The sequence below is a fragment of the Ursus arctos genome, unplaced genomic scaffold, assembly GCF_023065955.2.
Source record: "Ursus arctos isolate Adak ecotype North America unplaced genomic scaffold, UrsArc2.0 scaffold_3, whole genome shotgun sequence".
NCBI classification, from domain to species: domain Eukaryota; kingdom Metazoa; phylum Chordata; class Mammalia; order Carnivora; family Ursidae; genus Ursus; species Ursus arctos.
In genome coordinates, this window is record NW_026622985.1 from 33,392,700 (window position 1) to 33,418,764 (window position 26,065).

Here is a 26,065-nt window from a genome sequence, read left to right on the forward strand (position 1 = left end):
TACAATCCAAAGCTAACTTTGACCTAGTTGTGGATGCAGAAGATTTTCCACAGATACATTACTTTATTTAGCTTAAAATTGTTAATTCTGTTGTATTAGGGAGTATTTTCTGGGTTCTACCAAGTTTTCTACTGTTGGCCATGGTTTCTATGTGAAAACTGAGCCTCCCCAAGGGATTTACTTGAATTTTTTTGAACTTCCTTTACCTCCCTCACCAAACTTATGTCACAGGAACCATCTCCCATACTCATCACAGACTAGCCATGGGAAGTTTATGGTAAGATTTAAATTTGAAAGATCTAATGATTATTTTCTGTGTTACTTTATCAACCTACGTAGTTTCTACCTAGGTTTCCCCCTCCTATCATCCTGCCAGTAGTTCTTGTCAAATCAAGCAGCAGGAAAACAAGTTCCAGGTTAGGTGATTTATACACTGATAAAACCATTTTTAAATTAATTGCAGTCCTTTCATAGGCATATAGAAAAGAAACTTCTTTGTTTAAGAAGCAAGGAAAAAATTTTAAAGGTCCTTAGATAGTTCAAAAATGCTCAATTTATTTTAGTCTTCCCTACTCCGTAAGGTCATCAATCCAGCCAGATGCTCTGAAGCGTCTGCTCCAAGGGCTTAAACGAAAGGGAAATTATTATTTTCTACCCAGCCTAGATTATTCTTCCTGCTACTTATTAGTTGTTGATTTAGGTAAGTGGTAACCTCCCTATGCCTCAAGTTCCTTATCTATAAAATGATGATAATAGTAAGTACATCATAGAGTTTTTATCAGTTTACTGTTAAATGGCTTACTGTATGAAAAATGCTTAAAACGAATAGGGCCTGGCACATAGTTACTACTCAATAAATGGTAGTTATTATCCTCTTCCTAAGGATGGTTGACCTACAAGATAAAAACATAGGTAAAGTCTGCCCCAGATTTCTCTCTGTCAACTTTTTTCCTTGACATGACAAGCTCACTTAATTCATTTTCCAGAAAAATCTACTATAAACCCAAGTCCAAGTAATCATTATTTGTGGTTGCTGTTTCAAATAAAAATAGTATCCCATGATAAACACAGGTAGGTCTACTTGTAGCTTGAACAATTTCTTAAGTGCTTTTCCTTGAGACAGCCACCATGCTTTGGTATGCAGCAGCAGAAATTCATTATGCTTCCTGACCATTGCTTTGCACGGAATACCCAAAAGATGTGTACTTGTGAGTTAAGCTTTAATATAAAAAAATAAATCAATAAAATTTATTAATAACCAATAATTCATAATTTTTATTACTCCATCAAGGATATTCTTAAATGAAACTGGCTTTTTTTTTTAACTGCAAGTGCCAAGCAGCGAAGAATATAAAGTCTACCAGTATAGTTTTAACACCACTGCCATGATTCATGCTAAGGCACTAGCAGTTTTACCTAAAAAATAAAAGTTTTAATACCATTATGAAAATAGTTTTGACCTCATTAACCCTCTGAAAAGTCTCAGGTCCACAAATCACACTTAGAGAACTGCTGCTCTAAAGTATTTCCCCTGCACACTTCATCCATCTTTATTTCTGCCAAATGGTTTTTCTCGACACAGAGAAATACAGGTAATTTTTACCTTATAACTAAGGTACAGAATGCCCTTCTGTTGGGATATGTTGGAGTTTTGTGGAGCATATGTGGTTTTTAAATCATATTGAAAAATAGAGGGTAAGATTTTAAATATGTTGAATTTTAAATGCATATGAGACATTTAAACAAAAGTCTTGTGTGTAGTCAAGATTTGTAGCTAAGGAGGGAGATCTGGGCTTTAAATTTCAGAGCCATTAGCATACAGGTGGTAGTTTAAGTTGGGAGTATTTAGATCACCCAGGAAGATCGAATGAAATGAGAAAGGGGGGGAAGAGTTTTGGTGTGAAAACTCTAGAAAACAGTAAAACATAAGTGATCAGGAGAGTAAAAAACACTGGTGAAAAAGATGAATAAGGAGCAACCAAAGGTAAGAAGAATACCAGGGGGAAAAATTTAAGTCCTAGAAGCCAGAGAAAAGAGAGAATCTGAAAGAGAGAACTGGTTAGCAGTGTCTGATGCTCCATAGAAGTCAAGGCAGATAAGAACTGAGAAGTCTTAAATCCTTGGGCTAATGGGTAGTCTTAATAGCCTTATTGAGAGCTGGCCATTCAGTGAAAAAGTGATAAAAGCCAGAGTGTTGCAGGTTGAAAAGTGAATGCGATGGACTTGAGGAAGGAATGACAAATCATCAAAATATTTTGTCAAGAAACTGATGTGAAAGGAAAGTGGAGCTAAAAAGGATCATTTAGTTGAGAAATGTTTCAGGGTAGGAAAAAACTTGAGCATATTGATTATGCCGAAGAAAAGACCCATGGGGGAGGGAGATAGACAGAAAGACAGAGACATAGAGAAGGGATAGGTTTCTGGACTGTGCAAGTTCTGGAGCTGGCCAGAGTATTTACGGATTAGCTTGGGCAGTAAGCTCTCTTTCACTGAAATGAGTAGTGAGAAGAAGGCAAAGATAGCTAAGGATATGGCTGGGTTCAGGGTGTGGTAGGGAGAATATTAAGAGAGGGCTCTGTTTTCTTTGAAGTGCCAAGATGAAATTGTGGAAGAAGGTGGAAATGAACCAGAGGGAGCAGGTCTGATGAGGTCTCCGTTAGCTTGGTTTTGGGGGGGGAGGGGATTAGGTGCAGTTGAATTAAGACACTGAGAGAACCAAAGGAAAAATACTGCAGGCAAAATAGTCAAATTGTTGATGGTGATCACTAGAGACTGGTGACTTAGGTGCCTCACTTTCCATTTTCTCTAGGTTTAAGTGTTAAATGACACTTCAAAAGCTAATTTGTTTCTTGTTTTTCCATAGGGAATAGTAATAACAATAAAAATAAAACCCTTGCTAAAATTTATAAATTCTTATTCTATGCCAGGCACCCTGCAAATATTCACACACATTATGTCATATAATCTGTGTAACAACCCCAAGAAATGCTTATTATTATCTGTATTTTACAGATAGTGAAACTGAGGGGCAGAACAGGTAAATAAATTGCTGAAGATCATATGACTTGTTAGTGGCAGACCTGGAATTCTCTAACTCAAAATCCTGCTCCTTAACCATTTAATTCACCTTGGGCTAGATTCCTGCCACTCTCCAGGATACCTTTTCCCTACTACCTCAACTAGTGTGCCTAGAGTAGGACATGCAACTTAATACTCATCTAAATGGAATTTAAGGAGAGAGTCTTTTCTTCAAAAAGGTGTGCTATCTTCCAGTGCCTCTCCCAAATTACTTGGATTATCCATGACTTAATTCTATATAATTGGTCCCTTTTCTTTAAAGGTACAGAATATCATGAATTGAATATAACCTTTCTAAACCACTCATTTCTGAAATTTTAATGTTAATGATTTTGTTTCAGACTTTTAGAGAGGATAAAGCAAAAGAAGAACATTGTAAAAAATACATATATAAAACATAAATACAAGTATATATATTCTTATATGTGTGTATATATGTATAAATGAATGAATGGTTGGGCAGGTAGTAAGTGTTCAGTAATGTTTGTGAATTTTATAAATCAGTGTATTACAATTGATACTTCATACTTTGTTCATTGTGTTATTTTAATTATACTCTTAACAGAAAATTCAGCATAAAGAAAAAATTCTTAGAATGTGCAAATAAATTATATTCTTCCTTTTTTTCTATCAATTGATAATTTTAATAGGTTTTTGAATCTGAAAATTCAAGAAGGTGAAGCTCACAACATTTTCTGCCCTGCATATGATTGCTTCCAACTTGTGCCTGTGGATATCATAGAAAGTGTAGTTTCTAAGGAGATGGACAAACGATATCTACAGTTTGATATTAAGGTATGCTGCCAGTTATCTGATTTCATTTTCATTTTATTTTTATTAAATCTGTATAACAGGTTTTATTTAATTGTTTTGTTTTATTTTTAAAAACACACAAAATAATGGACTCTGACTTTTGTCTCCCAGAAAAACTGCATGAAGGAATGGTGGCATTAATTAAAGTTTTCAGTTAAAGCATTTTTTTTTTTTGAAGATTTAATTTATTTATTTGAGAGAGAGAGGACATGCACAAGAGCCAGCAGGGGTGGGGAGGTCATGGCACAGAAGGAGAGGGAAAAGCAGACTCCCCACTAAGCCAAAGATAGATGCTTAACCAACTGACCCACTCAGGCGTCCCTATTATTTTTTTAAAGATTTTATTTATTGATTTTAGAGAGAGAGCACACACAGACATGCAAGTAGGGGGAGGGGCAGAGAAAGAGGGAGAATGAGAATCCCAAGCAGGTTCCACACTCAGCACAGAGCCCGACATGAGGCTTGATCTCACGACTCTGAGATCATGACCTGAGCCAAAACCAAGAGTTGGACACTTAACAACTGCTGAGCCACCCAGGGGCCCTAAAGCATTCTTTTATAATCATGGTAGATAAAATAAAAGTAAAAAATTGAAGTAGTAATTTACAAAAACAAAAAAACTTGTCCAAAACTATTTACCGACTGGTCTTTTATAACTGATCAAGACAGTGTTCAAAGTAAATAGTACCTATTTGCAGTTTTCCAAAAGACATATTTTAGACTTCTAAATGTAAATATTCAGAAGTAAAGATTATCAACTTGGAATGGGGTTTTTCAAAGAATAGTTTCATATAATGAATTATAATGTTTCCTTTTTTTTCTATATTTATTTTCATTTAAGAATTGTCCAGAAATATGTAAGTTATGTTCTTGTGTGGTTTAAAAATTATATTTTGGGGGTACCTGGGTGGCTCAGTCAGTTAAGTGTCCGACTCTTGATTTCAGCTCAGGTCATGATCTCCAGGTCATGCAATTGAGCCCCACGTCAGGCTCTGTGCTCAGAGGGGGGTCTCCTTAAGGTTTTCTCTCTCCCTCTGCCTTTGCCCCTCTCATAGGCATGTGTGCTTGCTCCTGCTCTCTCCCTAAAAAAAAAATTTATTCAGATTTTTTGAGGTCTAAACCCTATGACATATGAACTTTTCAAAAAGGTATCCTGCTGTTTTGTAACAAAGAAAGCATCATAATCTTGATTTTTATATTATTGGAGTGCCATTTAGAAATTTACAGTACTAATGCAACTAATAATCATATAATTATTTTCCATCAGAAAGGCAGCATATTGTATGAGAAAACATTTTTAAATTAAACATTTTCTGTGTGAAAAGTTGCATTTTTACTTCATTATCATCTACCTGGTTTTTAGATTAAAGAAAACATAAATTTAAAATGTCATGTTGTTACTAAGGTAATTACCTCTTTTTTCCTTCTTACTAAATTCTATACTTTCTGGTACTATTTTAAGTGTCTCTTGAGACTGATTACTCCTTGTTTTTTAGTTCACCCTTTTTTTCCATCTAAAGTAAATTGACATGTTTCAACAGGCCTTCGTTGAAAATAATCCTGCCATTAAATGGTGTCCTACTCCAGGCTGTGAAAGAGCGGTCAGACTTACAAAACAAGGGTCAAATACATCTGGGTCTGATACACTCAGCTTTCCCTTGCTCAGAGCTCCTGCTGTGGACTGTGGAAAAGGACACCTCTTCTGCTGGTCAGTATAAGACAAGTTGGAATCAGCCTAATCACCCTTCTAACAGTTTTTAAAGAGACTTTGCACCTTGAATTAGGCCTTTAGAGTGTAGTATATTTGATATCATTCTTATTAATTAAAAAAAATGTGTGATGAGTAGTCATAGTTTATATTTATTGTGTCCTTGATTTGTACCAAGCTTTATGCCAGATATTTTCATATATTGAATTCTCCCAACAATGCTGCTATGAGTCGAGTGTTGTTATTATACCCATTTTACAGATAAAGAATCTCAGGCATAGAGAAGTTGCCCGGGGTTATGCAACTAAGAAATGGCAAAAATGGGATTAGAGCCCAGCTCTGATTCCAGAGCCCACGCACTTAAACTCTAGTAACAAATTGCTGAGAATAGATTAGAACATGTTAAGAACTTTACTTTTTTTCTTAAAATTGAAGACTCCAGCAGTGATTCTTAACCATGGATGCCCAGAATTAACTAAGACCCATTTTCCCAAATTTTCATCATAGGCCCCAACAAATAAGATTTTGATTTAGTAGGTTTTGATGTAGGGCCCCTAAAAAGAAGCTTGTAGGTGGTTCTAATGCACAGTCCTAGTTAAGAATCACTTTGTGTGTCTTGTGTTTTTTAACTATATGTCCGACATCAGCATTTAACTATATGTCTGCCTGTCAGCATTCTGCTTTATTCAGAGTAGATTCGATGATAATTAACCATTGTTTTTTTTTTTAGGTAATTAAATGATCAGAAAAAGAAATAGTGTTTGTTCTCCTTTTTTCTCATTTCCAGATTTATCACATATGCAAGGGTATACTTTAGATGGATATAGGACTCTATTTATTTACTTACCAGAAACCAAAGTCAAATTATAGCACTGCTAAATAGTAAAAAGGCATAGTTAGGGAAATATTCCTACCCTGAAAGGTCTATTTCTTACCCTCATCAACATTATCATTAGCTAAAAATATTTCTTGAATTGCCAGTCTATGTATAGCACTGAACTCTCTAGGTCAGGTGTCAGAAAACTACTGTCCCTACCAATTTTTATTGGAACACAGCCACACCATTTGTGCCAATTTATTTTTTGTGGCTGCTTTCAGGCCATGGCAGCATTACATAGTTCCAACAGAAACCATATGGCGTACAAAACCCAAAATATTTACCATTTGGTTCTTTACAGAAAAGTTTGCTAGACTCCTGTGCTCTAGGTACTTGAATGAAGTGATTAATGAAAGAAAAATCACATTGACTACTTTGATGGCAAAATCAGACTCAGCAAGTAAAATACAACAGAATATTGAATAATAGATTACATCTACATGCCTTACGGTAATTTTTCAAAACATTTACAAGACAAATTCATAATTTTTAGTTTTACAAGTTTTACTATTTGCTGATTGGTTCTTAACTCCACCTTACTACCTCACCAGAAGAGGTCGGGATCCAGCTCAGAAGTGACAAGTGAGTTAATAAATTTATATGAGCTTAATAGTTCATAAATAAATAGTCCTTAAATGAATATGAACCCACTTTACTATAACATAAGAATACTAAAGTAAAAAAAATAAATAAAAGGAGCTTCCTTTTTGAGTTAGTATGGAGTTTCTTCAAAAACTTAAGCTCACATGCCCTAAGGCATCCCACTGTGTGCACCCTGTGCATCTAAAATGGTACTAATCAGGGGTGCCTAGGCAGCTCAGTCGGTTAAGTGACTGACTTCGGCTCAGGTCATGATCTCAGGGTCCTGGGATGGAGTCCTTTGTCATAGGCTCCACACTCAGTGGGGAGGCTGCTTGCCCCACCCCCCACTTGTGCACACACGCGCGCACGGCTCTCTCTTTTTCTCCCCTCGTGCACTCTCTTTCTCTCCCTCTTGTTCTCTCTCTCTCAAGTAAATAAATAAAATCTTTATTTAAAAAAAGCCTAAAAGGGGGTGCCTATGTGGCTCAGTCAGTTAAGCATCTGCCTTTGGCTGGGCTCATGATGCTGGAGTCCCCTGATGGAGCCCTGCCTGGGGCTCCCCGCACAGTAGGCAGTCTGCTTCTCCCTCTGTCCTTTACCCTGCTCGTACTCTCTCTACCCCTTCTCTCAAATAAATGAATAAAACCTTTAAAAATTAAAAAATAAATTTAAGAAGCTGAAAAAAATAAAACAAAATGAATAGTACTAATCATGTATTATCCTTGGGAAAATTGAGAAAAGTTATCACATAAATCGAATTCTGAGTTCTCTGTTCATGTAAACATCCTGATTGAAAAAGGCTGATTTAGAGGATTGGTAGAGAAGCTACAAAAATGGAAAATATAAATTAGTAAAACATTTAGAAGATAAGGAGAAGAAAGCATTTCCTAAGATCAGAGAATAATAAAGTTTTGAAGGGAAAAGAAGAACCTGTGATTAGCATTGTCTTCTTAAGCTCCGTGGTTTCTGTGGTCTGGCTTTTACTAGTTTTTACTAGTAAACCTTTGTATGTTGCAGGTAATAAGTTTGGTTTGACTAAACATGACAAAACTAGTGGAAAAAACTACCAATATAGGTTAGACTCTAAAAGCTATATGAATGAATCTATAAACATATATGATGCTATAAATGTACATTTCTAGACCAGTATTTGGAGAAATATATTCACTTATTCTTTCTCACACCCCAAAATATCGGGCTGCCTATACTCAAGATTCTTTGGAGACGATACACCAAGACCACAGGCCCTCTTTTGAATTTTATCCTAGTTCAGGGGATCTGTGAATGGCCACATGGATTCAAGGTCACATTTGGTAATTATTTACTCTTTCTCCATTCATAAGGGTAGTAGAGAGTTCAGCAAATAGAATCGTTTTCTGGACTAACAATTCTAAATCTAAATCCTTTTCTAGGATTTTTACATTGCCTGCTGCACCTCTCTAGGCATTAATTTGCAGTCTGTGTTTTTACATTCTTCCTACTTTTATTCATGTAGTAAAAGAGGTTTGCCTAAATCAGAAATTTCTAAAAATTAAAAAAAAATAAATTCTAAGAATTCTACTGCCCTTATCTATTTAATAGAGAGGCAAAATCTGCTGTATGCGAAAGGAAGCTTTCTCAGAGACATCTTCATAAAATAAAGGCATATGATTCTTGGTTTTGCTTCTTTCTTTCCCCAGAAAGCTCAGAAATATTCTCTAAAGATGATTACAAAAACCACAAGAAAAGGCAATAATAGTTCCTTCTTTTAAAGAGCTTCGTGTGACAGAATGAGTTGAGAGCCATCCTCAAGGGATGTGTGCCTGAATATAACTAAATATATTTATCAGTAGGAGGGAAGGTGGGAGTAGACATTTCCCTTCCCACCTCAGTGTAGCCCTTTCTCTTGTAACTTGTTCACCCACCACTTCTTTGCCCTTATTAACTGAACCTAGAATGCTTTCTCCCCCTAGCCTATATAATTATACTTTGTCTGATTTGACTGTGTTGTCCTGGACAGTGTTCGTAACTTGAGCCAGTGACCATCTCCCCTCTGTTTTTATTAAGTAGAATATGCTACTATGTAACTTCTGTGCCCTGTGAACAAACGCGAAGTCTTTCTTTTCTGAGGCAACTCTTTAAAGATTTGCTCTCTGAGGCGCCTGGGTGGCTCAGTTGGTTAATAGTTTGACTCTTGATTTTGGCTCAGGTCACCTCAGGGTCCTGGAATCAAGCCCCAGATCAGACTCTGCTCTCAGTGCGGAGTCTGCTTGTCCCTCTCCTCCTTTCCCTCCCCCCGTTTGCACTATCTCTAAAATAAATAAATAAAATCTTTTTAAAAATAAATATACTTTTTAAAAATAAAAAATAAAGATTTGTTGTCAAAAATACTTCTTAATACCACCCAAATTCTAATCTATGAGGAGAAGAACTTAAATTTAACGTTAGGTATAGTGGTCATTTCTCTCCTGTATCACCTCAGAGTATCCCCAGTCCCTTTAATCACCAGTGTTGCCTCTGGAAATAGAGACTTAAATGGAATTCATCTCTTCTAAATCTGTAGACAGCCAAATATATTTTAAAGTTATTCAATATAATTGACCGGCATGAATATTCTAAACAATAATATTCTGTGGTTTTAAAAATATATCACCCAGCTGTGGAACATCTATTTACTGAACTATGCAAAGAAACCTTTAAAGTAGTGTCACCATCACCATGAAACAAATTGAACCCAGTAAGATTTGGATTATAGAGATACAACTGATGAGAAATCACAGCATCAGGTTTCTAGTCCATTGAAGTTTCCGGTGAATCAGAGTACAATGTGCAGACTTGTCAGGTATTTCGGGAAATTTCCCAAGTGAATGTGCATTAGTGCATTAATATTGTTATCAACTTGTTCTGTTTTCCTCCAATACCCACAATAAAGATTTTGATAAAACTTACTCTCCTGTTAGGCTTATGAATCTTGATTGAGTTAAAGCACAGTTTCATGCTTCATCTCCTCCACAGACTTCAGACAGTGGACTCTTTAAGAGTCCTCTGGGCAAAATAAATGTTGTTCTTGTTTGTGGGCCCTAATAGTTGAATCTCATTTTCGCTTGCAAAATTAGAGTCTCAGTTCCTTAGCTTAATAGCTCTGGTTCTGCAAGAAGATTTTTCCAGACTGGCAGCATTTAGCTATTTAAGTATCAGAGCCCTGCAGACAAGCAGAACCTATTCCCCAGCTTGTCGTAGGCTCAGAAATGAGACATATTTATTTGATCAAAATTGATCATAAGACCCTGTTTAAATATCATGTCTACTCTATACAAAGTATCATACTCATCTAAATAAATACTGTTGAAAGTTCAATATATCAAGTTTCAGTGGAGCACATGATTGTCATTAATTGGGAGGCACAGGGCCTACATTTGAGACTTAACTGCCGCTAACTAGCTGTGTGACTTGATGATAAACAAGCATCCTCTCTTATAGTACAGTAATACAGTTGAAGCCTTTGTAACTGATGCAATCAGCACAAAATGTAAGCCAAACTATTTGGCTTCAAATCTCAGCTCATCTGCTTGCTTTCTGTGTGACCTTTGGCAGAGTGCTGAGCCTCTCCATGCCTGTAAAATGGGGATAATAGTACTGATTTCAAAGAAGTGTTGTGTGGATTAAATGAGTCGGTACATGTAAGGAATTACAACATTGCCTGGTATACTAAAAAATACTCTTGTATGTTTGGGGGGGGGCAGGGGATGAGGCAGAGGGAAAGGAAGAGAATCTTAAGCAGGCTCCACACCCAGTATGGAGCCTGATGTGGGACTCAATCTCACAACCCTGAGCCAAATTCAAGAGTTGGAAGCTTAACTGACTGAGCCACCGAGGCACCCCAAAAATACTAGTTTTTTAAAATTATAATTTTTAGTTAATTTGTTAATTAAGGGGAAAAGTTGTCTAAAGGAGGAGAATCATAAAATGAGGATTTCTACTTACTCAGGATGGGTCATTAATAAAGTTCTAAAATGGCAGTGAACTGAAATTGTCAACTTTTTTTTTTAAGAAGGAGGTGTTACTTTTTTTTTACTAATAAACATGTAATATGATAAAAATTGTTACAACGCCAATCATATTACAATACATAAATGTATCAAAGTGGCACACTGTATACTTTAAATTCACACAATGTTACATGTCAGATTTATCAAAAAAAATTTGGAAAGGCAAAACTTTTAAGATTTTATTTATTTATTAGAGAAAAAGAGCACAAGTAGGGGGAGCGGCAGGCCAAGCGAGATGGAGAAGCAGGCTCCCTGCTGAGCAGAGAGCCTGATGTAGGGCTCAGTCTCAGGACCCTGGGAATCATGATCCGAGCCAAAGGCAGACACTTTAACTGACTGAGCCACCCAGGTACCCCAAGAAAAAAAATTTTTAATTAAAAGCTTACATAAATGAAGTGTTTCAGATCATGCTTCCAAAATATGTTCTAATATTTTATAATAAATTTTCCCACCTACTGATTTTTTTAATTCCGTTAATTAACATACAATATATTATTAGTTTCAGAGGTAGAGGTCAGTGATTCATCAGTCTTATATAACACCCAGTGCTCATTACATCACATGCCCTCCTTAATGGCTATCACCCAGTTACTCCATCTCTCCATCCCTCTCCCCGCCAGCAACCCTCAGTTTGTTTCCTATGATTAAGAGTCTTTATGGTTTGTCTCCTTCCCTGATTTCATCTTGTTTTATTTTTTCCTCTCCCCCCTATGATCCTCTGTTTTGTTTCTTAAATTCCACATCTGAGTGAGATCATATAATTGCCTTTCTCTGACTTTTTTGCTTAGCATCATATCCTCTAGTTCCATGCACATCGTTGCAAATGGCAAGACTTCATTTTTTTGATGGCTGAGTAGTAGTCCATTGTGTGTATATATATGTGTGTGTGTATATATATATATATATATATATATCTTTTTTATCCATTCATCTGTCTGTGGACATCTGGGCTCTTTCCACAGTTTGGCTATTGTGGACATTGCTGCTATAAACTTTGGGGTGCAGGTGCCCCTTTGGATCACTATATTTGTATCTTTGGGGTAAATACCCAGTAGTGCAGAAATTGTCAACTTCTTGGTAGGAATTTCCCATCAGGTTATGAAACTTTAGTAAAAGGTTTTTCCTTTTCCAGAATCCTTTGTAGCCAGTGTATATTCCTGCCAGTGGTTGTGCATATTCAAAATTTTTCAAGGAAAGAGCCATTCCTCAATCTCTTGATATTAGTTAACTGTGATAGTTGGACAGGGTTAAGGATTTTATATTAGACAATCTTTTTTTTTCCTTTATAATGAAGCACTTTTCCCCTTATGAAGCACTTCACCCACTCTATTGGTGTGTCTAAATTTCAGTTGACTGCGAGGCAAAATTCCTCTTAAAATTACCTTGTTTTTAGTGACATTTTGAGGTACAGTCTCAACAATAGGTACTAGGTCTGTCAGAATACTTGTCACCAATCATCTGTATCTTGGTTAAAACTCTTCAGGAATTTAGCTTTACAGTATCTACAGAACATTCCAGTCTCTTTATTACTTGTCTCAGAATAACGTCTCTCCCTACATATGGCATAATTCAGATTATCAGTCACATAATGTCCAGTAGCATTGTTATTACCTTACTTTAAAGTAGTTGGGCTTGTTTTCCCAAATACCTTAGTTTTAAAAGGCAACCTCTAGCTTCCTTTTTAATTTATAGTCCTTACTCTGATTTTTTATATAAAAAGCCTCTCCTTTTTATACCCATTCTTAACATTGCACTGGAAACTGCCATCAAGTTATAACATTCAGAAGTGATCCTGCTGATGGGGCTAGCACCTGAGGAAACAGCAGCTGTGTGTCCTCCTGTGAGGTTCTGGAAAAGAAAATCTTGCTATGTAATGCAACGCAGCCTCAGAGACCAAGAATACCAGTAAACAATTATGGCGTTTTGAAGAAATACAATTTATTTTTTCAGACTCCGTTTGAAAACATTGGGTTTTCCTCTCCACCGCCTCCCCCACTCAGTATTTTCTCAGTTTTGTCAGAAAATGTCCAAACACCAGAGCCAGTCATATTGGTATTGATTCTAGTAGGGTAAAAACATTCAATGTGCTGTTTAATCTTCAGGGAGAGAACTCTTAAAATTAATGGAAATAATTTATTTCATTGACTTCATTTGTTTTAGATACTGCAGATATGGAATTACACCTAATTTTTTTTAATAAGTCATGAGAAATCTAGATTCTGTATTCCTACATGTATTCTCAAGCACCATATGGAAACACTGTTCCTAGATCTGTGGCATACTTTTTACTCTGGTATATGCTAGTATATGTGCCAAATTAAAATTAACAGTTATCACAGATATGCCTTACATTTCCAGGAAGCAGAGTTTATTTTAATATATACCAAAGCGAATGTAATATATCTACTTCCATTTTTTAACTTCCATTTTTAATCAACTCATTATTTTTTGAATGACTGTTAAGTTACCAATAAATTACTAAAAAATGTTATAAAACCACAGTTATGGAAAAGATTTCCCAAATAGTAATGTCAGAAATTGAAGCACACCAAATTACCCTTTCAAGATAATTGGTGTTTTTCTTTCTTCAAAACATTTTTAAGTATATAATTCAGTGGTATTAAGTACATTCCTAATGTTGTACAACCATTTCCTATACATTTACAGAACTTTTACCTCATACCAAACAGAAACTCTAACCATTAAGCAAAAACTCCCCATCCTCCCTTGCCCCATAGCTCCTGGTAACCACCATTCTACTTTCTGTCTCTGTGAATTCCCTATTCTGGATATTTAATGTAAGTGGAACCATACGATAGTTTTCCTTTTGTTTCTGACTTATTACACTTAGCATAATGTCTCAAGATTCATCCATGTTGTAGCATAAATCAGAATTTCATTCCTTTTTATGGCCTACTAATATTCCTGTGTGTGTGTGTGTGTGTGTGTGTGTGTGTACCACATTTTATTTATCTGCTCATTTGTTGATGGACACATGGGTTGTTAACAATATTCTGGCTGTTGTGAATAATACTGTTGTGAACATTGCTGAGAAAATTTTAGTCAATGCTTTCAATTCTTTTAGGTATATCCTTAGGAGTGGAATTGATAGATCGTGTAGTAATTCTATGTCTTTTATTTTGAGGAACTACCAAACTTTTCCATAACAACTGCATCATTTTAGATTCCTACCAGCAAGGGTTCCAGTTTCTCCACATCCTTCCCAACACTTGTTGTCTTCCAGTTTTTTAATAGTAGCTATTTTAATGGGCTTGAAGTAGAATTGTTACATTCTTTTTTTTTTTTTTTTAAGATTTTATTTATTAGAGAGAGCACAAGTTGGGGGGAGAGGGAGAGGGAGAAGCAGACTTCCCACTGAGCAGGGAGCCTGACATGGGGCTTGATTCCAGGACCCCGAAATCATAACCTGAGCCAAAAGCAGATGCTTAACCAACTGAGCCCCCCAGGTACCCTGTTAACATTCTTAATATAGTAAAGTGTTACTTTTTAGTTTGTAAGACTGCCTGCATCCGCAGGTGTCTTAATAGACTTAATCTTTGCAAATAAGATCTTTGTTTAAAATAACATATCATGATGGTGATAATGATGATGACACCTACAGATTAGGCTTTTCTTCCCCCCGCCCCCATGATATTTTGTTATTTACTGTAAAATTTCCTTTGTACTACAGAATATACCATCATATTGAATTAAAATAAGTAATTTTTAAAGGCTTTAGCCCTTTTTAATGTTGATTTTTATTTTTTATTTTTATTTATTTTTTTAAGATTTTTATTTATTTATTGGACAGAAAGAGACACAGTGAGAGGGGAACACCAGCAGGGGGAGTGGGAGAGTTAACGACTGAGCCACCCAGTGCCCCTGATTTTTATATAGCTATAGAAAGAATGTAAAATCAAGTTAACTAATGATAAGTTGATATGTTCTTTATTATTTAAATCAAACTTTGCCAAATTCCAGTGAAACAGAAAATTGGGATTCAGCAAACTCAAAAGTAAATTAGATTGCCCTGTTACTTGGGGATTTTAAGGTGAAAGTAACAACAAGAATGTGATGTAATCAAAAGAAAGGTAGAGTAGAGGGGTGCCTGGGTGGCTCAGCCATTAAGCATCTGCCTTTGGCTCAGGTCATGATCCCAGGGTCCTGGGATCAAGCCCCACACCAGGCTCCCTGCTTGGCAGAAAGCCTGTTTCTCCCTCTCACACTCCGCTTGCTTGTGTTCCCTTTCTTGCTGTCTCTGTCAAATAAATAAAATATTTAAAAAAAAGAAAGGTAGAGTAGCCATCCTTCTATCACTCAAACTAGATTTTAAACCAAAGACTGTAGTAAGAGATGAAGAAGGACACTATATCATAATAAAGGGGGTCTATCCAACAACAAGATCTAACGATTGTAAATATTTATGCCCCTAATTTGAGAGGAGCCAAATATGTAAGTCAATTAATAACAAAGAAACTCAATGATAATACAATAATAGTAGGGGACTTCAGCACCCCATTCACAGCAGTGGACAGATCATCTAAGCAGAAGGTGAGCAAGGAAACAAGGGCTTCGAATGACACACTGGACCAGATGGACTTAACAGATATATTCAGAGCATTTTACCCTAAAGCAGCAGAATGTACATTCTTTTCAAGTGCACGTGGAACATTCTCCAGAGTAGATCACATACTGGGTCACAAATCAGGTCTCAACCAGTACAAAAAGATTGAAATCATACCATACCTATTTTCAGACCACAATGCTATGAAACTTGAAGTTAACCACAAGGAAAAATTTGGAAAGACCACAAATACATGGAGATCAAAGAACATTCTACTAAAGAATGAATGGGTCAGCCAGGAAATCAAAGAATTTTTTAAAAACATGGAAGCAAATGAAAGTGAAAACAACAGTTCAAAATCTTTGACATGAAGCAAAGGCAGTCCTAAGAGGAAAGTATATAGCAATATAGACCTTCCTCAAGAAGCAAGAAAAGTCTCAAATATACAACCTAATCTTACATCTAAAGGAGCTGGGAAAAGAACAGCAAATACAGCCTAAATACAGCAGGAAAAGATAAATAATAAAGATTAGATGAGAAATCAATGATATAGAAATCAAAAAAACAGGACAGATCAACAAAACTAGGAGCTGGTTCTTTGAAAGAATAAGATCGATAAACCCCTGGCCAGGCTTATCAAAAAGAAAAGAGGAAGGACTCAAATAAATAAAATCATGAATGAAAAAGGAGAGATCACAGTCAACACTGCAGAAATACCAACAATTAGAATATTATGAGCAGTTACATGCCAACAAATCAGGCAATCCAGAAGAAATTAATGCATTTCTAGAAACCTAAACTACTGCAACTGAAACAGGAAGAAATAGAAAACCAGAACAGACCCATAACCAGCAAAGAAATTAAAGCAGTCATCAAAAATTTCCCAACAAAAAAGGGCCCAAGGCCAGACGGCTTCCCAGGGGAATTCTACCAAACATTTAAGGAAGAATTAATACCTGTTCTTCTGAAGTTGTTACAAAAAATAGAAATGGAAGGAAAACTTCCGAACTCATTCTGTGAGGCCAGCATTACCTTGATCCCAAAACCAGATAAAGACCCCAGTAAAAGGAGAATTATAGATGCAGATGAATATCCCTGATGAATATGGATGCAGAAATTCCCACCAAGATACTAGCCAATAGGATGCAACAGTACATTAAAAGGATTATTCACCACAACCAAGTGGGATTTATTCCCGGGCTGTAGGGATACTTCAACATCCACAATCAATCAGTGTGATACACTGTATTACTAATAGGATAAGAACCATATGAACCATATGATAAAAAGTATTTGACAAAGTACAGCATCCTTTCTTGATAAAAACCCTCCACCATGTAGGGAGAGAGGGAACATTTCTCAACATCATAAAAGCCATATAAGAAAGACCCACAGCAAATATCCTCAGAGGAGAGAAACAGAGCTTTTCCCCTAATATCAGGGACACGACAGGGATGTCCACTCTCACCACTGTTGTTCATCATTGTAGTGGAAGTCCTAGCCTCAGCAATCAGACAGCAAAAAGAAATAAAAGGCATCCAAATCAGCAAAGAAGTCAAACTTTCACTCTTCACAGATGACAGGGTACTCTGTGGAAAACCCAAAAGACCCCAGCAAAAAATTGCTAGAACTGATAAAGGAATTCAGCAAAGTTGCAAGGTATAAAAGCAACACACAGAAACCTGTTGCATTCCTATACACTAACAGTGAAACAACAGGAAGAGAAATCAAGGAATCAATCCCATTTACAATTGCACCAAAAACCATTAGATACCTAGGAATAGAAGCTAACCAAAGAGATAAAAGATCTGTACTCAGAAAACTATGGAACACTTAATGAAAGAAATTGAGGAAGACACAAAGAAATGGAAAAACATTCCATGCTCATGAAGTGGAAGAACAAATATTGTTAAAATGTCTGTGCTACCCAAAGCAATCTACACGTTCAGTGCAATCCCTATCAAAATACTACCAGCATTTTTCACAGAGCTGGAACAATCCTAAAATTTGTATGGAACCAGAAAAAAGACCTCAAATAGCCAAACGAATACTGAAAAAGAAAAAGCTGACATCACAATTCTGGACTTCAAGCTATATTACAAAGCTATAATCATCAAGACAGGATGGTACTGGCACAAAAACAGACACATAGGTCAGTGGAACAGAATAGAGAACCCAGAAATGGACCCTCAACTCTGTGGTCAACTAATCATTGACAAAGCAGGAAAAAATATCCAGTGGAAAAAAGACAGTCTCTCCAGCAAACGGTGTTCAGAAGATTGGATAGCCACATGCAGAAAAATGAAACTGGACCACTTTCGTACAGCATACACAAAAACAAATTCAAAATGGATGAAAGACCTAAATGTGAGACAGGAATCCATCAAAATCCTAGTGGAGAACAGAGGCAGCAACCTCTTTGAACTGTGGCTGCAGCAACTTCTTGCTAGACATGTCTCCAAAAGCAAGGGAAACAAAAGCAAAAATGAACTATTGGGATTTCATCAGGATAAAAAGCTTTTGCTTGGCAAAGTAAATAACCAACAAAACTAAAAGACAACCTACAGAATGGGAGAAGATATTTGCAAATGACATATCAGATAAAGGGCTAATATCCAAAATCTATGAAGAATTTATCAAACTCAACACCCAAAAAACAAAAAATTCAGTCAAGAAATGGGTAGAAGACATGAACAGACATTTCTCCAAAGAAGGCATACAGATGACCAATAAACACATGAAAAATGCTCAACATCACTCAGGGAAATAACGATCAAAACCACAATGAGATACCACCTCACACCAGTCAGAATGGCTAAAATTAACAACTCAGGAAACAACAGATATTGAAGATGTGAAGGAAAGGGAACCCTCTTACAGTGTTTGGTGGGAATGCAAGCTGGTGCAGCCACTCTGGAAGACAGTATGGAGGTTCCTCAAAAAGTTGAAAATATAGCTACCCAATGACCTAGCAATTGCACTATTAAGGTATTTATTGTAAGTATACAAACATAGTGATCCGAAGAGGCACCTGCACCCCAATGTTTATAGCAGCAATGTCCACAATACCCAAACTGTGGAAAGAGCCCAAATGTCCATTGACGGATGATTGGATAAAGAAGAGGTGGTATATTTATACCATGGAATATTACTTAGCCATCAAAAAAATGAAATCTTGCCATTTGCAAAATGTGGATGAAAATAGAGGGTATTATGCTAAGGGGGAAATAAGTCAGAGAAAGACAAATAACCATATGGTTTCACTTGTGTAATTTAAGTAACAAAAAGATGAACATAGGGGAATGGAAGGAAGAATAAAAACAGAGAAAGAGGCAAACTATAAGAGACTCTTTAACTGTAGGGAACAAACAGGATTGCTGGAGGGGAGGGTGGGAGGATGGGGTAACTGGGTGATGGGCATTAAGGAGGGAGCTTGAAGTAATGAGCCCTGGGTGTTACATGCAACTGATCAATCACTTAATTCTATCCCTGAAACTAATAATACACTGTATGTTAACTAAATTGAAAAGAAATTTTTTTAAAAAAATTTTTAAAGAATGTGACATAAAATAGTGCTTTTAAAACTTTAAAATGCAGAAGGGTCATGTGGTAATTTTGATAACATGTAGATTCTAATTAGTAGGTCTTATGGGCCTGGTCTTTGTCATGTTTAACAAGCTCCTGAATGGCAGCAAGGCTGCTCACCCAGAGAATAAACTTCGAGTACAAGAATTTAAAGTATTAGTGAAGGCAGAACTTAACTGATAAAAATATCTTACAGCTCTTCTGGCATGCAAAAGTAAATTACAAATATTAGGTAATCTATTTTGAACATTTAACAATGTGTAACTGAGTGTACTGATTTAAAAAAAAAAAAATTGGGGGCGCCTGAGTGGCTTAGTCGTTAAGCGTCTGCCTTCGGCTCAGGGCGTGATCCCGGAGTTCTGGGATCGAGCCCCACGTCAGGTTCTTCCGCTGGGAGCCTGCTTCTTTCTCTCCCACTCCCCCTGCTTGTGTTCCCTCTCTCGCTGGCTGTCTCTCTCTCTCTCTGTGTTAAATAAATAAATAAAATCTTTTAAAAAAATAAAATAAATTAAAAAATTAAAAAATAAAAAAAAATTGGACCTGGTGTTTATCAAGCTCTGAAATCACGTTTTCAGTTCTTCTCTTGAAGTGCTTCTCTCACTGATCACTGTGCCTCAGTTTTCTCAACTTTAAAATTGGAAGGGTACTTTCCATCTATTCTTTTACCTCGATGTTGATAAAGAATTTTTTTTAATTGCCTCTTTTATGTTTTCCTCCTTAGGGAGTGCCTTGGTGAAGCACATGAGCCTTGTGACTGCCAAACATGGAAAAATTGGCTACAAAAAATAACTGAAATGAAACCAGAAGAACGTAAGGGGAATCTTAGATAGCTATACTATGTATGTTCTAATAGCATTTAAAAGATAATGTGGTCCTATTACTACTTAGAGTCTTCATTAAGTAAGTTTTCAAGTTGGTTAATGCTGTTTAGCTCTCCAGTTTAACATTACACCTCTAACTAACACCCTTTTGAACATCACAAGGTTTTTGCATTGGGGAATCACAGACAGGTTCCATGGTTCTAACTGACTGTTTTCAGTTAAGATAAACAGGGTAAATATGGGTCACATTTAAGCCCTTCTCCCACAGCCACTCCCCTTTATCCTGGGGTGGACCACCTAGCTTTTTTGTACCTTAAGGGAAGAAATGTATAAACTGTAGTGAGAGGAAGCTTCTTATCTTCCTGGAAACTTCCAGTGGATGATAAGATAAGTTAATTTCTTGACATTATGTGGCTCTGTAGATTTACTTATTTTAAATGGCATGTCTAACTGTTTTTACTGAGATTTCTATAAATACATATTAATCCTACAGAAATGCTATGAAATTGGTGTTAGTAATCCCATTTTGTAGATGAAGTCATTAATACTTAGATTGGATTGAGTGACATCAGGTACAAGGCATGTGCCTGGAAACAGAATGGGTTTTAATTAGCCTTCCTAATAGCAATTCCTGCATTTAACAAGTAAACAGATCTGCTTTGGAATTATTTTTCATCCCCTGAAGTGTTTTATGACAATTGTTTTCTTTCAAATTAATTTAAAAGGTAATTTCATTTTTTTAACTTTTTATATAATGGAGTTAGTTTGAGGTAGTACAAATCAGGATAAAGAATTCACTCTGATTCTGCACTTATTATGAACAAAGCACTTGATGATGATGTCAGCCTTCAAAAAGTACATAAGCTAGGAGGGAAGCAGTCAGATCATTACAATATCATATGATAACTAATATGGTTGGGTAAAGATAAGAGTACAAAAACAAGAAAACTAAATCAGGATGGGCAGAGGGGTGTCATAGAATTCTCCTGAAGGCAGTGAAGTAGGAATTGGGTTTTAGCATATCCACAGAGGCAGAGATGTGGTAGGTATAGCTGTCAGCAGCTGAAGTGATGCTGGGAGGGCCTGGCTGACAGCTCTGAGACCCTACAGGCTTGTGTTATATCGGGCAATACACCATTAGATTTTGCTTTCTTTTTCTTTTTTTTTTTTTTTTTCTTCTGGCACCAAGAAACATCTATATTTCTATTAGACATGGTTGGCTATTGCTCACCTACTTACAGTTCTTTATACCTTTATATGAAGCTTAACGTTAAGGTCCATGGGAGAAATTGCAAGAGATGAGGTTGGAAAGGTAGGTGTTGCCAGATGGTGAGGATTTTTGCCAAATTGTCTGAAGTCATCTTATTACAGAATAAGCTATATGATGCATTTTTTAAGTAGGAAAATGGCATTATCTGAGATATTTTTATGAAGATAACTAATGACTGGGCAGGTGACACTGAAGGATAGAGAGATCAAAATAGGGAGGTGAATTTTTAGTTTGAGTCAAAGGATGTATGATTGGTCAACAGGAAATTCAGATACAAGAGTAACTTTCAGGGGGAAAGAAATGATTTGTTGTGGGCATTGTGAACTTTGAGGTACTTGTAGGACATATATGTGGAGGTGTGCAGTGGTATTTTAGAAGTGCTTGTCTGCAGCTCATAAGAGATGCTGAAAAAACTTAGGAATAAGTTATTGCTTTTAAGTGGTATCCATATTATTTATGTAACATTTATGGAGTGCTACTTTATATTAGAATATGGAAATAAGGTGCCCTCTACATTCTTGAAATTTTACATTTTAGAGACGAAGACAGCAATACACAAAACTAAGAAAAAGAAGTATTATTAATGCTGTGAAAGAACGCATACCTGTGGTACATTATGAGGGAGGGAAGAGATCAAAGAGAAGATTGTTTTTCTCTCTGAGAGGGTCGGGAAAAGCATTTTGAAGAACTGGTGCACAGGCTGCATCTTGAGAGCTGATAGGTGTTCTTCACACAGACCAGAACAGGAAGGGCATTTGGGCTTCTGGTGAAGGAGAGCTGTGAAATAGCATGTTCAAGGACTGCAGATCCTGCAGTACAACCAGTGCAAAGGAAGGCAGAAGTCCCGATCAGGTGTCAGGACCGGGCGGGGGTTCTGTGGGTGCTGGGAGGTTTGACTTCATCCTGAGACACTGAGAAGCAGTTCTGAGTAGGAGAGTGAGAATTGAAGATGCTTACTTCGATCACTCAGGTGGAAGTGTGGATGGTGAATAGAGACTATTGAGAGACAAGTTAAGAACGCTGTTTCTTAGAAAACTTCAAAATGTCCAGGTGAGAGGATAATGAGGGTTTGAACAAGACAGGGGCAATGCAGACAGGAGAGGAGAGGTGTATACAGGAGAGTTAAGAAGATACAGTTTTATTAAGTTACTTATCAGTTGCCTAGAAGTGTTAATGCACCACAAGAAATAATTAGCACAATATAGTATTTATTAATTCTTGAGCAGAAAATGGCCGTAAGTATCTGATTTAAGATATGAAGCAAACATTTTGAAATGGGTGATTGTTTTTAGTTATCTCTTACCATTGTAAAATTGGTCATTCATTCCATACCCATGAATAAGTTTTTACTAGGGCAAGAGAGAGAGAATGACCTGGCTACTAAGTACAGATTATCACTGGGACTGTGACAAAAATATCCTTACATATGATCATGATCCTGATAACGAGAGAAGAAAAGTAGAAGAACTAGAAATGATATATATGGTGTATACACAATTACTTGGGGTGGCCAGAGACAGGGAGACCTCGAGTGAAAAACTGAAGATTTCCTCAAGGAGTTGCAAGTGGGGTTTTAATTCAGAATGATGGAGGAACTTGAGAAAATTGGATAGAAGATAAGAGACTGAGGACACCTGAAAAGTTGTCTACCGGAGAAGGACCAAAGCCAAGACTGCAGAGAAAGTTCCCAGTTGCTGAGAAAAACCTAGGAGTTTTCTCATTGTCTTGCAGACTGAAGTGTGTTGACCAGCTGACTACTATTAATGGCCACCTAAGTTTATGAAATTTAGGATGAGGCTTAAAGCAGATAATACTAGGCCAACTGTAAGGCTTAAGCAGAACATCATCATTAAATACATTAAAACAATATTCCAAGAAAGGAAAGTATGATTAAATGCTGTATTGTTTACATATTCATTTGTTGGGTCATGATCACATACATATTTTTGGCATAAGCATTTTCAACTGAACTTGTCGATTCACGAGATCATTTTCTCCCTTATGCCTAGTTTTCCAAAGTCTTTGAATTACAAGACGCAAAAGGAGTGACAAAATCTAATTAATGAGAAAAACTATTATAAAATATACTAAGATTCGTTCAAAGAATTCCATATAAAGATTCAAATGCTATTTTTCAGCACTGAAACTGCCTCTGTTATGTCTAATCAGAGAAGAAGAAGGAGTGATTATAATTTGTGTGAAACAATGGTTAATTTATAAAAATTTTGAGACCAGTTTTTCCAGAGTACACGATAAATGGTTATTGAATGGGATTCAAATAGTCTCCTTAAGAAGTCATTCTTTAAAATCATCTTTGTTTTGGACAACCCTGTCAGGACCCCTCTCATTCCTGAGAGCTTTTTCTGTATCCTTGTTTAATAAACTTCTGTTACTTTACTCTCAAAAAATAAATAAAAATAAATAAATAAATAATAAAAATAAGATCAACTTTGTTTTCACTTGCATACATATTGATTCTGTTAGATCTTAGATTGTTATGCACTTTAATACTTGATTAAATGAAGTTAATATTTCTTACAAAGAGACCTAAGCACACTAGATTTTTGAAGAAAGAAGATCAGGTACAAAGACATGTAACTGAAGTCAAGGAAAAAGTCTGGAACTTAGTAAGGGTGAAGAAAACTCACCAGGTAGACTGAAGGGGGAGATAAGGTAATGCAGGTATGAAGCAAAGTGTATACAAAAGGCGGGTATGTGAAATGACCGTGTTCAGAGAACTAGAAGTAAAGGCATTTTTCCAGTATAAGTTTTTGTTTTAATAATAGTAAAAAAATAATAATAACAATAGTTATTTCCTGAACACGATTTACTTTATACAATCCTCTAGAAGGCAGTTAGGAACTAGCATTCTCTCCGAGGGTGGGAGAAAAAAACTGTTATGTTGCAAATCACACAAGCTGCTTTGTTTTAATGGCTTTGTGCTTTATTTATTATAACAATGGACAATAAAGGTCATAAGAATATGTTAGAGCCTCTGAGCTAAAAATAATGTTGATGCTAAAGGGAGGAGACAGGCCACTACTTAAAAATTAGACATTGTACTTAGTGATTAGGTTTTAAAGCAATACCCTCTGTAAATGGCATTACTTTCACAGCTTGACCTGATCAGCTGTAAGTATAATTTCCTCATGAAACTCTTATTCTCCACCGAGTTAACTGAGAATTCTATGTAGCAACACCCTAATCAAACCGTTTCTATCAAGTGGGTTTAGAACTGAAGTGGGTCTGATCACTTCATTGCCTCTGTTGTTTTGTCTTTGCTATGTGGAATTGAAAACCAGTGCTTCCCAGTCCAGCAGTAGCTCCCGTTCTCTTGTTGAACAGACTTAGGTAGGCACCTTGGGGTTCCTTATGGCAAGACAGCCCCACTCCTGCACTGATAGGCTCCATCAAAGGGCTGCTCCTAGAGATCAGTTCTCCCAGTTCATATACTGAGCCACTTCCCAGGGGTTCCGTCAACCCAAACTTTTGTCTCCCTTCCCTCTCCAGGGTTGGGTCACTTTTCCTTTTAAACTTCAAAACTCACCTGCTTTTAACAGTAGTGCTGACTCCTCACCCCACCCATTTGAGAGTATCTGCATGTAATCAGGGCCTTGATTGGATGGGCCACTTTCAATGATTTCAAAGTAATTTTTGGACATCTCTTTCAGGAAAGAAAAGGTAGAGCTTCCCTGTGCACTTAGAGCTAGAAAACAAAACAAAATTTAACAAAATTAAAAAGTTTTTTAATTGTGCCTCTGGAACTCTCTAGTCACTAACTCTCCCCACTTGGGGTGCTGGGAGGGGTGTTGGTTATAGAATATAAAACACAAGATTTAGAATCTTTTAAAACCATGACATTCCTTAAGACTGCAGATCTCAAATCAGAATAGAATAAATTGAGTTTAAGATGAAGAATATAAGATTGGCATGGGGCGAGAGTGAGGGAGAATCTTGCCAGGTAGAGAGTGGCCAAATCATGAAGGGCTTGGTATTTTTTGCTAAAACAATTTGATTTTATTTTGCAGTCAGTGGGAAGCATCTAAAAGATTTCAAGGAGATACGTATTTCTCAAAGATCACTGTGTAGGCTGTGTAGTGGAAGTTGGGGGCAGAAGGAGCTGGGGAGATAGGTTGGTTTTTTAATTGTCTAGGTGGAGGACCCTAGCTAAAGCAGTAAGAAATCGAAATGGAGAGGAGACAGATAAGAAAGAGAAAGAGGTAGAAACTATGGAATGCAGCAGGTGAGGGAGAAAGGAGGGTATCCCAGATCACACTCTCCTGGATTGATTCTGAGTAGATGATCATATCATTTACCAGGACAGGGAATAGAGAAAGGGGCAGGTTTGGGGGAAATAATAAATTTAGTTTTAGACATGTCACATTGGATTCATTTTTAGTTTATCTGAATCATGGGTAAAAAAAGATACTGATATTTCAGTATAATTTTTGTGTTTTTTACTGTGATGAAGAGTATCTGGTCATTATGTTTGCAACTGACCTATTTAAGAAATTATTGCCTAAAATTACCATTCTTTCTATAATTCTCTTTGATGCAATAGTTATTTTAAACAGACAGTAATATATTGCTTTCTGTTAACTTTAGTTCTTTTCTTCCCCAGTTTATTTGGACACAACTTTAGAGAAAAATTTCTTTAAATCAGATTTCATAAATAGAGCTTTCGGAATACAGCCCCTTACCGTATAATCATGCTATTCAAAACAAAGCAATTTAAAAAC

The 26,065-nt window shown here is 36.5% G+C and overlaps 1 protein-coding gene across 8 annotated transcripts in view; it reads left to right on the forward strand.

Annotated features, from left to right (window-relative positions):
- Positions 1 to 26,065, forward strand: part of ANKIB1 (ankyrin repeat and IBR domain containing 1) — a 248,689-nt gene that overhangs the window by 201,257 nt on the left and 21,367 nt on the right. For all 8 annotated transcript variants that reach the window (XM_048212861.2, XM_057304104.1, XM_057304103.1 and 5 more), the window contains 3 exons: positions 3,729 to 3,873; positions 5,433 to 5,599; positions 19,957 to 20,045. In XM_048212861.2, the coding sequence (XP_048068818.1) occupies positions 3,729 to 3,873; positions 5,433 to 5,599; positions 19,957 to 20,045 (401 nt within the window). The remainder of the gene's footprint in view (positions 1 to 3,728; positions 3,874 to 5,432; positions 5,600 to 19,956; positions 20,046 to 26,065) is intronic.